At 45.6% G+C, this 14,778-nt stretch overlaps 2 protein-coding genes across 6 annotated transcripts in view; one reads left to right on the top strand and one right to left on the bottom strand.

Annotated features, from left to right (window-relative positions):
- The window catches only part of RNF228 (ring finger protein 228), a 2,225-nt gene extending 1,270 nt beyond the window's left edge, over window positions 1–955 (bottom strand). The window contains exon 1 of the mRNA XM_073903902.1: window positions 4–955. Coding sequence (XP_073760003.1) covers window positions 4–545 — 542 coding nt within the window. The 5' untranslated portion in view covers window positions 546–955. The remainder of the gene's footprint in view (window positions 1–3) is intronic.
- The window catches only part of SGPP2 (sphingosine-1-phosphate phosphatase 2), a 176,371-nt gene continuing 162,232 nt past the window's right edge, over window positions 640–14,778 (top strand). Inside the window, exons 1-3 of one of the 5 annotated variants that reach the window (XM_073878081.1) lie at window positions 640–658; window positions 1,122–1,483; window positions 1,844–2,075. The gene's annotated coding sequence lies outside the window, so the exon portion shown is untranslated. Of the gene's footprint in view, window positions 659–1,121; window positions 1,484–1,547; window positions 1,652–1,843; window positions 2,076–14,778 lie in introns of those variants that run through there. The other 4 variants (XM_073878089.1, XM_073878078.1, XM_073878085.1 and 1 more) reach the window with 4 other exon arrangements.

The following is a 14,778-nucleotide window of genomic DNA, read 5'->3' as shown; positions in this document are numbered from 1 at the left end:
GGCGGGGCGGCGGCGGGCGCGGAGCGGCGCGCCGGCAGCGGCGGGAGGCGGTCCTGGGGCAGCGGGTCGTGCGCGGCGCGCAGGGCCAGCGGGAAGGCCTCGGCGAGCTTGGTGTTGTTGGGCAGGCCGTGCACGCGGCTGTCGGGCAGCGGCGTGCGGTGGCGGCACACGGGGCACGCGATGGCGCCGAGTGGGCCGTGCCAGGGCGGCGGGCGCAGCGGGCGCTCAGGCGCGGCGCTGGCAGAGGCGGCGGCGGCGGCGGCGGCGGCGCGGAGCTGTAGCTGGCTCAGGCACTCCTGGCAGAAGGTGTGCAGGCACGCCAGCAGCTTGGGCGCGCGCCGGTCCGCGTCGAAGTAGTTGTAGCAGATTTTGCACTCGTAGTCCTCGAGCGGAGGGAGGCCGGGGACCGTCACCGCGGCGCTCCGAGCTCCCGCGTCCCCGCTGTCCCGGGCTCCCGCCGCGGGGACCCCGGCTCCTGTCGAGCTCCCGGGGCTGCCGCTTGGGCTCCGCTCGCCGCCGCCGCTGTCGCTCGCCGGCGCTGCCATGGCATGATCCGCCCCTCATCGGGGGCAAGGTGAGGCGCCTTCCTCCCCCACGGGCGCCGCCTCGGCTCCCGCCGGGGAGGAGGCGCTTCTGCCTCCCCCCCCCCCCTCGGGCTGTTGTCGCCTGGCGGGGGAGGCACCGCTAGCTGGGCCGGGCGGGGGCGCAGCGTCGACCGCCTCCCCCCGCCTCCCCCCCGCTGCCCCAAGGCGCGGGCGCCTGGGTCCCTCCCAGTCCCCTGGCGTCTCTCTGCCGTCCCCCTTGAGCCTCTCAAGGCCACTGTCCTGGCCCCTTTGGATGTCGGTTTTTGTGGGACTTGGAATTGGAAGTGGAGGGATGCTGGGGGGGGCGGTGCGGGAACGAAATTTGGGGTGCGGCTGCTCAAGGATGTGGAGCCCGTGCACACACACCCTCCTCCTCCCCGGCAAACAGGCAGGGGGTGGTGGACGGAATCCTGGTGCTGCTTTTTCCTTGTTCCTCTCCCTCGCCCTCCTCCCTTTTATCCTTGTTGTTCCGCGTTTACTGCCCTTGGTCTGGGGCCCAGTCCCTGGCGGAGCCTCCTCTCCCCCCACCAGCAAGAGCTCACCGGTGATGTAATGCGGGACCCGCGCAGGGAGGGGCAGCAGCAGCCTGGGCAGCGGCGGCGGCAGCGCGGGTTCCTGTCCTTCGTGAAAATCGTGATGTCATTTCTCCGTCCAAGGGCGAAAGCCAGCGATCACCCAGCCATTTACACTTTCCACTTGCATTTAGCAAAGCCCAGGTAACCCTGCAGGCTGGAAGCGGAGGGCTGGCATTTTCATTTCACCATCTGGAGGAAATTTTGGAGCTAAACAGTATCTTTCTTTCCCCTTGAAATATTTCCTGCTGAGATTTAAGGAGACACGAAGACACAGACTCATAGCCAGGTCTGGCTGATTTTCTGGCGCTGACCACAAGGGAGGAGGTAGCTATTTCGTTGGTGCGCAGGCGTTTACAGAGGCAGCAGGGGGAAATGTTATTGTCAGACAGGTTTACGCAATTTCAAAGTCCGGCTTAAACTAGCCCCTGGCACCATTCACCACCTTCCTCCCCTTAAACTTTTAATACGCAAATGTAGAGAGCCAAAAATTCCGTGAGTACCCTAGGACAGATCTTCCTGATTTTTTAAAACGAATGGAAGCCCCCACTGGGCAGGTTAGCAAGAAGCAGCACTTTTTGAAGGAACACCCAGTAGAATACAGGACTACTGATTTTGGGGGACCATCCAAAAGGTGCTGTTCAGATATTCCTAACCACAAAGTTCTGTTCCCTTGTTTTTCTCTAGGTTGGACGTCCCCCCCATGAAGAGAGAACCACAGCAAGGGAGAGGAGAGGATGGTTCTCTGGATTCCCATGAGATGGGAATGTTTCCACTTTTTCTCCGGGTTCTCTGCAGAAGGCAGTAAGATGCTCCAGAGAATGTTTGTGGAAAGGATGAATGAACGGGAAAGCAGCTGAAGGGAAGGGACAGAAAGAAACGGAGAAGCCACCAATGCAGGAATTGTCATACACAACTAGTAAGTTTCTATGACATTTGAAAGTAAATTTACTTTTTATTGTTGAATAGTGAATGTGATAGATGTCTTAAGTGTGAGGGATCTTAGGAAAACTCATTAGAGACCCCTTTAGCTTTCCATCTCCTAGTTTCAAATTTTATAAATATGATTTGGGGTAATACTCTTTCTTCTTAAAATATGTCATTCTGTGATAGGGGCTGTGCCGAGCAGGGGGCAGGGTGATGCACATCAGGAGAAGGTCCTCATCTGGCCTTGGAATATTACAGACTTATGCAGACCAACTTCCCAGTGAAGGAACTGGCTGGCTGTCCTCTTTCTTTCCTTGAGCTGTATGATTGTGAAGAGCCTGGAATCATGCATTTTATGTGCAGTTTTAAACTGGGTTCTTCTAATGAAGCCCTTTTAAAATTTTTTATTTATTTTTTTTAAGATTTTATTTATTTGTTTAAGAGAGAATGAGAACGAGCAGGGGGAGAGACAGAAGGAGAAGCAGACTCCCCACTGAGCAGGGAGCCCAACTCAGGTTCACCCCAGGACCCTGGAAGCATAACCTGAGCTGAAGACAGATGCTTAAGTGACTGAGCCACCCAGGCGCCGCTTTTCTACTTAAGCCTTGATTGGCCCTTACTGAGAAGAGACATAAAGCTGATGTAGGAAACATTTAGAAACAGCGCATGGGGGGAAAAGAAGCACAAAAATAGGAGAGCTAGTGTGTATTTATGTCTTGCCCTTCCTACCCACCCAGTTCCTAGGACATATGCAGCTTCCATGCCAAAAGGGGATGGAAAAAGAGTTCTGAAAGTCCACATGTCTGCACTGGGCAAAACAATTGAAGATTTTGAATTTTCACTCGATTATGGATTATCAGCTTTCGATGGAAGAATGGAGAAATGGAGCATGGGGCTAAAGCGGAGTTTCTCAGCCTCAGCACTATTGACATCTTGAGCTGGATAATTCTTTGTTGTGGTGCTGATCTGTGCATTGTCAGATGTTTAATGACATCCCTGGCCTCTACCCACTTGATGTCAGTAGCAACCCTTTCCCTGGTGGTGATATGGGTGGGGGGGTAAACCCACCCTGGGGGGTATACTTACCCCTGCTGGAGAATCACAGGTCTCCACCAAAGTCACAGATTTAGTTACGGGGAAACCAAAAGCAAAAACATTTCCCAGCTTTTAATTGGTACAAGCAAAGATAGCCTTGGTAAACAGAAGTAATTATTTAGTAGCTACCAGCATTTTTTCTACAGCTCATGGTTGCTTCAGGACCCTAGCGCCCTCTTTGAGAGGTCCGTACTTTCTGTTGGTGGGATCATAAACAATTGCCAGGATTCAGTTGGCAATGCTGGAATTTACTCTATGTGTGTGGATGGCTTTTAAAGGGACCTAGCATCTCCAATCATTTATATCCTAGGGCCAGTCACTCATTTTTAGGACTCAAAAAGGTGTCACATGGGGGTTTTTGAGAGTGCAGTGAGGAGCCATGACATGCCTGAAGAGTGTGAGTTTGGGTGCCGCAGGCCACGGGCATCCGCCCTAATAAGCTGTAAGGCCCAGTGCTCACAGTGTCGCCTGCAGCAGTAAGTAGTGAAGCTTGGTCATTCGTGTAGGAATTAGGCTTTCCTTGTGGTAAAAACTGTGTTGAAAGGGATTCTTAAGTCAGAAACGAGGAACTCAATATTCACATCAGGGTCTGAATTGGCTTTGCTCATGAATCCTGCTCAAGCCTTGAATATATTAGGTACTCAATATTGGCTGAATTGTTTTCTTTTTGAAGACTCTTTTTGAGTAAATGAAAGACACCAATGGTCTCGGGTAATCTTTTATATATATTTCCTCCATCAACTATCTAAAGAGAGAGAATGTTTTGTTTTAGGGTTAATTGTCCTGGGTCCAAATGCTAGGTCTCCTCCTCACCTCCTCTGTAGCATTAGATATGCTAGTTAGCTTCTCTGTGCCTCAGTTTTCCAAACTTTAAAATGGGAATGAGTAGTGACCTAAGTCTGTTGTGAAGATTGAATATATTCTACACATAACACACAGAGTTCCCGATCTCTATTAACACTCAATATTGTTTCTGTCAGGCATTTCTATTCCTGACCTCAACAGCCCTCACAAATGCCCTATGAGAGAAGCCCAGAAGGTTTGTGTCACCAGCCCAAGGTGACAAGCCAGTAGCGACAGAGTGGTTCTAACCCAGGTCTTCCACTATTTCAAAGATAGAGACACATTTAGCATCTCAGTCAGAAAGACAAGGAGGAGCCCTGACCTAGGAATCTAACCACGTGTTATTGATCTGTTAGTCATAATAAATAAAGCCCTGTATAAAATACGAGGACAAAGTGAAGTCTCATTGGTAATATTGGAAGAATAGATGTATAGTCAGATAATGCCACTCGGAAGCACGTAGTAAATGAGTCAATCAAAAAGTTGACATTTAAAAATAGAAACTGGGTTGATTCAATTAGACATTTATTGAGGTCCTGCTCTGGCAGGCGTTAATTGCTGTGTGCTAAGGTACCTGGCCTTCAGAAACTAAGACTTTAATAGAGGATATTAAACATTTGTGCAAAACTCGGAGGCAGAATGAGGCAAGTTTGTGGTCCAGGTTCAAGGTCTGGTGGGAATAAAGAGGAGGGAGAAGTTATTTCTGCTCTGGGGAGGTAAGAAGTTTCCACAGACTCATGGTCAGTGAATTGTAGAGGGTTTGGAAAAATTCAGCGAGAAAGACATTCAAGGCAGCAGCAGGAAAAGCGGTGTGTTGAGGGCATGGCGGGCGGCCTGCTTCAGAGAGAGCATGCAGTGTGTAGGGCAGTGTCGGGGAAACTGAGAACGCTGTCCTGGGAGGGGTGGGCTCAATTCTGTAGACAGCTGGGTGGTCAAAGGTCAGCATAGGGCAGGAGTGTCCGCGAGAGGTTGAGCTTGGGAGTGGTACACTTTAGGCACTAGATCTCATTGCTCTATCCTGCAAAGGTGTAACTTCTAAAAGAATTAATGTATTCCATTTATGGTGGTCAGTTTTCTCCCATCGTGTAGAGACAGTATGGTCTAGTGGTTAAGAACACTGCTTACTAGCTGTGTAGTCCTGGAAAAGTTACTTAGCCTTTCTGTGCCTCAGTTTTCTCTCCTGTAAAATGAGAGAGTGTTCTCTACTTCAGAGAGTTGTTGCAGGGTCTGAATGAGTTAATATTTGTTCAGCTTTAAACAGGGCCTAGTACATGGTAAGAAAAGAAGCTAACCAAACAGGCCCAATCTGCAGTGATTCAAAAGATGCTTCTTCTGGGGCGCCTGGGTAGCTCAGTGGGTTAAGCATCTGACTCTTGATTTCGGCTCAGGTCATGATCTCAAGGTCTTCAGGCTTGGGGCTCAGCGTGAAGTCTGCTGCTGCTTCTCCCTCCCTCCCTCCCTCCCCCCTCCCCCACTTGCTCCTGAGCATGTGCGCACGCTCTCTCTGTTTCTCTCTGAAATAAATAAAGCATAAATAAATAAGTGAATAAATTTTTAAAAATCTTTAAAAAGATCCAAAAGATTCTTTTTCTAGAGAAATTATCGTTTCTTTTTTGGTAAATAAAAATAATTCATGATGAAAACTCCCTCAACCAGGTGATCAAAGTTAACTTCCATAGTGGTAAGTCAGGCTGATCACGTGTACCCTTGATATGTATGGAGAACGGCACTTTCTGTGATAGTCCTCTCAGAAACCTATGGCCCCAGTTTAAGCACGGGACAACATCAGACAAATCCCAGTAGAAGGATACTCTACAAAACACCTGACCAGGACCTCCCCAGACTGTCAAGGTAATCAAAAACAGGGACAGCCTGAGAAACTGTCCCAGCCAAAAGGAACGTAAGGAGCCAGGACGACTAAATGTGAGGGGAGATCCTGAACGCGAGACTGGAACAAGAACAACAACAAAGACATTAGGCGAAAACGGGGGCGCCTGGGTGGCTCAGCAGTTAAGGGTCTGCCTTTGGCTCAGGTCATGATCCCTAGTCTTGGGATCGAGCCCCCCATCGGGCTCCCACTGATCCCGGGAGCTGAGTCCCCCTGGGGCTACAGGTTTCTGAGAGGACTATCACAGAAAGTGCCATTCTCCATACATATCAAGGGTACGCGTGATCAGCTTCTCCCTCTCACACTCCCTTTGCTTGTGTTCCCTCTCTCACTGTCTCTCTCTGTCAAATAAATAAATCTTTAAAAAAAAAAAAAAGATGTTAGGCGAAAACTAAGGAAATTTGACTAAAGCGTGGACTTTAGTGTTACCGTGTATCAATATTGGCTCATTAGTTATGATAAATGTGGCCTATTAACATAAGATGTGAATAATAGGGGAAACTGAGTAAGGAGTATATGGGAACTCTCTATGTTATCGTAATTTTTCTGTAAATCGAAAACTTTTCTAAAATGAAAAGTTTATTTTTTTTAAATGTGGTCAATTCATGGGAACTTGCAATCACAAGGCCACTAACATTCCTTAGGATTAAGACATATCTGCTTACTGTGCATTTATATCACTTCAAGTAAAATCCAGTAAGCAAGATTTGGAAAACTTTCCAAAAAAACATTTGATTTAGTATTTATTCCATTAGAGTATCTTAATACTTTTTACAATGTGCAGATAATAGTAATTTTTAAAAATGTATAGAAATTGTTCAACTACTTCGAAGAAAATTCAGGAAAGAGAATTTTATTATTTTTTTAAAAGATTTTTTTGTTGTTGTTTTTAAGTAATCTCTACACCCAACATGGGGCTCAAACTTACAACCCCAAGATCAAGAGTCGAATGCTCTACCCACTGAGCCATCCAGGTACCCCAGGAAAGACAATTTTTAAAAAATATTTTATTTATTTATTTGACAGAGACACACAGCAAGAGAGGGAACACAAGCAGGGGGAGTGGGAGAGGGAGAAGCAGGCCTCCCGCCGAGCAGGGAGCCTGTTGTGGGGCTCGATCCTAGGATCCTGAGATCATGACCTGAGTCAAAGGCAGACACTGAACAACTGAGCCACCCAGGTGCCCTGGAAAGACAATTTTAAAATCACCTATAACCCAGTACTTTAGCACAGCTATTGCCATCCCTAAATTTATTATTCATTTAGGCATATGTTTTACATAGTTTTAATAGTAATATATGTACTTTGCTTCACTTTAATTTGATTTATTCATCTAATTTACTATTTATGGTGTCTATTATGGACCAGACAGTGTTTTTCAGGTTGACAATGTAAACCACACAGTAAAGAAAACAGACAAAATGCTTGCCCTCTAGTGTGTGTGTGTGTGTGTGTGTGTGTGTGTATGTATGTGTGTGTGTATGATAGAGAGACACAGGCAATAATAAATAAATATATAACATGATAGGAAGTGGAAACTGCTATGGAATAAAATATAGCAGGAGAGGAGGACAGGGGATATTGTGGTGTCAAACAGGTAGCTTGCTATTTTAAATGAAGAGGCCAGGCAAGCCCATCAGATAAAGTGATATTTGAGCAAAGACATTAAGGAAGTGGGGGACAGAACCATGTGGTACTCCAAGAGTGCCCCAAGCAAAGTAAAGAGCACGTTCAAAGGTCCTGAGGTAAGAGCATACTTGATGTGTTCCAGGAACAGCAAGGAAGCCAATGGCAGGAGCAGAGTGAGGTAGGGGAGAGGGTAGGAGATGAGGTCACAGTAGGTGTCAGAGCAGAGCTGATCATGTAGGGTCTTGCACACCATTTTAATGATTTTTGGCTTTTAATTTGAATGAAATGAGAAGCCATTGAAGGGTTTCGAGCAGAGAAGTACAAGATCTGCTTTAGGTTTCAAAAGAATCACTATAGCTGCTGGGTGAAGAATAGATTAGAAGGCAAGTTTAGAAACAGGTAACCTGGGTAGGTGGCTCTGATTAGCAAACTAGAGAGAGGAAGGTGCTCAGATTCTCTGGGACTGCTTGGATTCTGTACGTGAACAGGAGGCTGACAGTACTCGCTGATGTGGGGAGCGGGGGACTGAGATCAGTTTCCAAGGAGGCTTCCAGGGCTTTTGTCCTAAATCCAAAAACTCCAGCTTACATGTTTTAGTCAAGAGCAATCATTAATTTAACAACTATGGAATAAGCATTTTTCCATGACATTAATACTTTTTATAATCAGGACATCCTTTATTTCCTTGTTCAAATATAGTAAGAGTGATGCTTGATGCTGACCATCCAATCCAAAATTGCAACCTCCTCCCCACTTCCTGTCCTTCTTACCCTGCTGAATTTCGTTCTGTAGCTACAGTTGTCGGGACCCAATGCAAACTGAAAATGTGGAACACTTGTTAAAAAATTATTAAGAATTTCAAGAAGCTTAGGGCGCCTGGGTCGCTCAGTCGGTTAAGCTTCCGACTCTTGGTTTCTGCTCAGGGCATGATCTCGTTTGTGGTAGGGGGTTAGGGCCCCACATCAGGCTCTGTGCTCAGTGCAGAGTCTGCTCAGATTCTTTCTTCCTCCCCCTCTGCCTCTCCCCGCTCTGGCTCTCTCTCTCAAATAAATAAATAAAACCTTTTTAAAAAAATGAATTTCAAGAAGTTTGCCAGCAGAGCATTAAAGCAAGTGGGAGGCCCTTCTAAGTACAGGGCCCTGTCACAAACCTGAGAAGCCAGCCCTGCATACACATGTCATATATTTAACTAGCTGTTTTGTTTACTGTCTGTCCCTCCTCATATTCACATAAGTCTGTGGAGGATAAGGTTTTTGTGTTTTGTTCCCTGCCTTATCACAATGGCTAGAATAGCACCTAGCACATAGTAGACACTCAAAAAATATTTTTGAATGAATAAATGATTTTATGTTTTTTTTAAGATTCTATTTATTTATTTGAGAGAGAGGTAGAGAGTGCAAGAGAGAGAGCCTGAGCAGGGGGGAGGGGAGAGGCAGAGGGAGAAGCACACTCCCTGCTGAGCAGGGAGCCTGCCACAGGGCTCGGTCCCAGGAGCCTGGGATCATGACCTGAGCCGAAGGCAGACACTTAACCACCTACGCCCCAGGAATAAGTGATTTTAAATGGCTGATTAACATTTTATCCAATTACTCTCACATAATTTTTTTTTTTTTAAAGTAGGCTCCAGACCCAGTATGGAGCCCAATGTGGGGTTTGAACTCACAACCCTGAGATGGAGACCTGAGCTGAGATCAAGAGTCGGTTGCTTAATCCACTGAGCCACCCAGGTGCCCCTCTACCATAATTTTCTTAAGAATTCTTTCATCAGTGGATATTTGGGTGGAATATTTTGCTACTATAGATCATGTGGCAATTAAAATCTTCATCATCTAGCCTTTGCTATATTTTGGATTAATTCTCTAAGACCGATTCTCAGAAGTGGAATTTTTATAGACCATTGTCCTTGAAAAATGCAATTTGCAAAATGTGTTGACTGGATGACTTTACATCATATTAAGCGTTAATTATCCTTGACAATTTGAGTTGTTATTTAGAAACACATTTTATCACTGAGAAAATGCTTTCCTTCTGTTAATATCTGTGTTTATGAAAGGGTTTTTTTTCAAAAAGAGTAACTTTTTTCTCTTCAAGGACTTTATTGCAAGTATAAAACCATGTCTTGTCCTATTGCTTGCTTGAATTTTGTTTCAGCAAGATACGAGTAAAGAAGGAATAATCATATAGATTTTGTAGTTAGCATAATAAATTCATCCCATTTCCTCGTATATTTTCTTGTCTCGTTGGATTTTTGGTGTTTTAATACTGTGCTTAAACTCTACTTTATGCAATAAGGTGCATGTCTGTTATGCTCCCCAGGGACTATTCATAGTTGCTTTTAAGAGTTTTAGCTTTCTTTAAATGTAGTTATTCGAGTTGCCCACCAAAAGAGAAAAACTTGGGGCTTCCGGGGTTCAGAATCCCATGTCTTTGCCATTGCTTATGCAAACCTACGAAGTGTTTCATGTCCCAGAGCTTATCCCAGCTGGTGGAGTGATTGGTACTGTGGTTGGTTTCTGTGTCAGCTGGCTGTCACCAAGGCTTGTCAAGCATCTACACTCCAGCGCAAAACGGAATCAGTCCTAAACAAGATGGGAGATAGGTCAGAGCATCCCAGACTCTTGTGTCTTAACACTTTTTTTTCTTTTATGTAAGGAATTTGAAAAATGTTTTTCTGCTCTTAAATTTGTGGAGCAGCAATATTTTGCAATTTCTTTGTTTTTCTACTTCCATTTTACAATAACGGTGCTAATATAGACCATGAAGGTCCAAATCATTTACCCAATGCCATGGGGTAAATTAAGCTAAAATCCAAAGCTATATTTCTCTGAAGGCTGTAGGGGAGAATTCGTTTCCTTGCCTTTTCCAGCTTCTGGAAGATGCCTGCATTCCTTGCCTCATGGCCACCTCACTCCAAGCTCACATTTCCTCTAACTCTGACTCTGACCCTCCTGCTTCCCCCTTACAAGGACCCCATGATTGCACTGGGCCCTCCTTGATATTCCAGGATACCGTCCTTATCTCAAAATCTGTAACTTAATCACATCTGCAAAGTCCCTTTTGCAGGTATGTAAAGTAAGATATTCATGGGTTCTTAGGATGCGGATGTGGACATCTTCAGGGGCCGTTATTTTCTTGACCATATAAGCTCTGCGGCCCCAATAAGGCTGCTCACAGCCAGTGACTAGTCCTTACGTTGCATCTGCCCCAGCCCCTACTCATTTGTAAAAGAGCTGAGAGAAGCAATATTTCTCAGCCCATTATGGCCCACCAGTGGGCTGCAGTAGACCAGTTAGGAAACTTTGCCATAAAATATAATCATGTAAAAGCAGATTTTTTGTCATAGGAGTGCCGGCACCCACATTTCCATCCCTGAGAACTTTCTCCTACAAGGAAAGTCTCCTTTGCTGCCTGGAGTATAGAGGAATTAATGCCCCCAGGAGTAGCCCTCAACCAAGGACTGATGAGAGCTGGTGTAGTCATACCCCAGCTCCCTCATCCCTCCTCAGGCAAGTGAATTCTGGGGCACATGTTTTCTCCTTGCTCTCAGAGTTTCCCCAGCAGAATTAAGCTCCAGATACTCACAGTGGGAGCTGGCTTGACAGGGTACCCTTTAGTGGCTGTCTTCCCTTTCCTGCTTCCTGTTCTTACCTCCTTTATTGGTGTTCCCTTGGGGTCACTTCTTGTGGAAGAACTCCAGTTAAGATGTGGGGAAAAGCTTTGAAAAGAAGGGAGAGCAGAAAAAAAATGCTCAGACACGTTTGCAAAAGCTTTTCTTGTTGAACCCTTCTTGAACTAAAAACTGGAGTGGGGGTAATAGTAACCCATAGATATGTTTTAGGGGCTTCCAGGATGTGAATATTTGTCTGTCACTTGTAGAGTGTATCCTGGGGTGATTCCAAGCCCCTGAGAGAAGCTGCACCCCCAAGGTTCAGAGTACATTGTAGCAATGTGGTAGGGGTAGTTCCATGGGGAGAGAATTAGACTCAGTTCATTCCACCACCCAGTTTCGAGTCTCCTGATGCCCCAGTGCACTCCAGGAGAACACACAAAACCTCCTGAGCCTGAGTGGGGAGCAGGTGTGTCTGAGACAGTCCAGAGGTAGGTCGTGGTTGGGAGAGGGAAGAGGCAGATGGACCTGAGAGGGAAGGTCCCAGCAACAGAGCACCAGGTGCACCAGGGACCAAGATGGGATGATGGTCACCTGGGCAGAGGCCAGCAAGGACCCGCTTGCTCCTCTCCACCTCCTGCCTCTGCCCTCCTTAGCCCCAGATGCCATCCAGAGTAAGAGGAGAGAGGAGGCCACAGTCCTGAACTGACTGAACCATTACCCCCAAAAAGGTGATTTGTAAACTGGAAAAGAAGTGACCAAATTATTGGCAAAATTAAGTTTGTTCTTTTGCTGTTATTCAAGGAAAATTGGGGGGGGGGCGCTTATAATTCAGGAGCATATAAGATTATACCTGCCACTGGAGAAGATACTTCATTTCCCATTATGTGTTTTAACTGTGGTTCACCGTTCACGTGGCACCATGAAAATAACCCTAGGAAAACACAGGCTAACTGGATAATATGGAATAACATAAACGTATTAAACTAAAACCAATTTATTCTTCAGTGTTCACACACATGTGCATACACACACACACACACACACACACACACACACACGTTCCTCTGAACTGCTGTGCCCTTATGGCTCTAAGGAAGTGGATGGGTCAGTACCGCGTTGGGAAAGAGGCCTCATGAAGAGCTCAGGTAAGGCTAGCCTGGGAGGAGTCTGCAGGGAGAAGGCGCAGGAGACTAAGGTGTCAGACAAATGTGTCCCGGCTCCCGCCTTCTGGCCGATGAACCCCACAGGTGAGGTGGAGCCTCGGAACTTGTTATTAGGTGATATGAGGGGATTATTGTTGATTTTGTTTGATATAATAATAGCAGTGGGATTATGAAAAAAGTTCTTATCTTCTCTACCTAGGGATGTATTGTAGGAGAAAGAGTGTGATATCTTGAATTTGCTTTAATATACCCCGGCAAAAATAAATATATAGATAAACACACTTAAAAGTGGGAGAGGGACACCTGGGTGGCTCAGTTGGTTAAGCGTCCAGCTCTTGATCTTGGCTCAAGTCATGATCTCAGGGTCAAGGGGTCAAGTCCCTTGTGGGGCTCCGTGCTCAGGACGGAGTCTGCTTGTCCCTCTCCCTCTGCTCCTCCCCCTGCTTGCGCTCTCTCTCTCAAATAAACAAATAAATCTTAAAAAAAAAAAAATAAAAGTGGGAGAATAGAAGAAATAAAATTGTTACCATGTATAAAAATTGTTGAAGCTGGATGACAGGAATTCAGGTGTTAATTATACTACTTTCTTTTGTGATATTTGAAAATGTTCCTGTCAGTTGTTAATCTTAGAGACAGACTCAAAATTGGCAGCATTCTTATTAAAATAGTCCTAATGCAGCTCACACCCTTGAAGGTCTCACTAGCACTTTGGTTTAAGGGACTAGAGAAAATCATCTTGAATTCAGCTCTTTCATTCATTATTTTTTCTTGACTCTTTTCTCAGCCTTCTTTAAGAAATCAAGGAAGAGCTGCGGGGGGGTGGTGGTGGGTTGGGGAACCTCGATGTCAAACCAACCCTTTCCGGGATCACTGCCCAGTGCACGTCCTACGGGTTCTTCTCTCCTGTCTTTTCTCCCACATGCTGCTCAGGCACCATTGGAGCCCAGAGCCCTACCCTTATTATTCCGGATATCTCTGAGTCATTGCTCCAAAACCCAGAATAACTGGATCAAGGGAGACGAAGAGGCTGTGTAGGAGGTTATCAATGAATGCTTATATGAGCAGAATGGAAAAACTAGAGCTTCCTATGCAGCGACCATACATGGTCTGTGAAGCTCTTTGTTACTCAGATCTTTCAAAAGATTCAGAGAGATGCAGGTCTTGCAGGCGGGTCCTCTCCTCACCTCAGAAAGTCTATGAGGCTAAAATTGCCCCACCTTCATCTCTGGGAGCCGAAAGACCGTGCCTCATGTGCCAACCAGCTGCAGGCTCAGTTCTAGTCCAGCTTCTCCACCCTTCAATCATTTGGTATCCTTTACATGACAAAGGCAAAATTAACTGGACATGCATGCAATGTACGTTTCTCCAAAACACCTTTTTGCAGCTTGACCCTTTTAATCAAGTCTGTATGGTTAATGGAGAAAAAAATTTCCCCTCTTGTTAAATCTGCCCTTTGATTAGATGCTATAAAAATAATTAGGTAGAAAATGTGTTTTAAAGATAGAAAATCTCTTTCTCCTTGAGCTATGAATCTTCTCTTTGAGAGGCAAAAACCAAGTGCAGTATTTTTAATACAAAGATAAGCAGCTTCTTGGATGCCAAGAGGAGAAAAGAAAGCTGCGATTGTATTGCATTTCTGACTGGTGTCCGTGCCGGTGCTTCTATCGCTGCTGTGAATCCCAAAACTAAAGGCTGCCCGAGTGTGGGAAAATACAAGACAGTGGAGTTCCCAGCCTGACACCAGGGATTGTCTTGACCTCTAGAGAGAATAAAGGCCAAAGATGGTATAAGGCTGTACACAAAATATCTAACCATAGCTTCAACTGGAAGAAGAGGGATTGTGGGTGCTCGTGGACCACGGGTGTTGAGGAGATAGCCCAGCCTCTGAGACTCTTGTGTCTTGAATTCTTTGCAGAGTCCTGGGTAGTGAAAGTCTTCCCAGACGCTGGATGGCCAAGCAGCTACTTGATGTGATTAATCTCCTAACTGCAAAATTTAAAAGGAAAGGGGATTTCAAATGAAAATATGTGGAATTTAAGAAACAACACAGAGGATCATAGGGGAAGGGAGGGGAAAATAAGATGAAATCAGAGAGAGAGAGAGACAAACCATAAGAGACTCCTCACTATCGGAAACAAGCTGAGGGGTGCTGGTGGGGAGGGAGGTGGGGGGATGGGGCAACTGGGGGATGGCATTCAGGAGGGCACGTGATGTGATGAGCACTGGGTAATATATACAACTGATGAATCACTGAACTCTGCCTCTGAAACTAATTATGCACTATATGTTAATTAATTGAATTTAAATTAAATTAAATTGAATTAAAAAAATTTCAGACCCACTGTGAAATTCTCTCGAGTTCTTTTGTTTTACATACCTGTATAGTCAATTTATAATCTCTTAAGTCTTCTGGCTCCAGGAGAAAATTTTAAAAAGATCTCCTATCTTTGGTTAGAACAAAAATAAA

This window comes from Callorhinus ursinus, unplaced genomic scaffold, assembly GCF_003265705.2.
Source record: "Callorhinus ursinus isolate GAN/ISIS: 27379988/994484 unplaced genomic scaffold, GSC_fseal_2.0 scaffold2, whole genome shotgun sequence".
Taxonomy (NCBI): Eukaryota; Metazoa; Chordata; class Mammalia; order Carnivora; family Otariidae; genus Callorhinus; species Callorhinus ursinus.
This window is presented reverse-complemented; position numbering and strand designations above follow the sequence as displayed.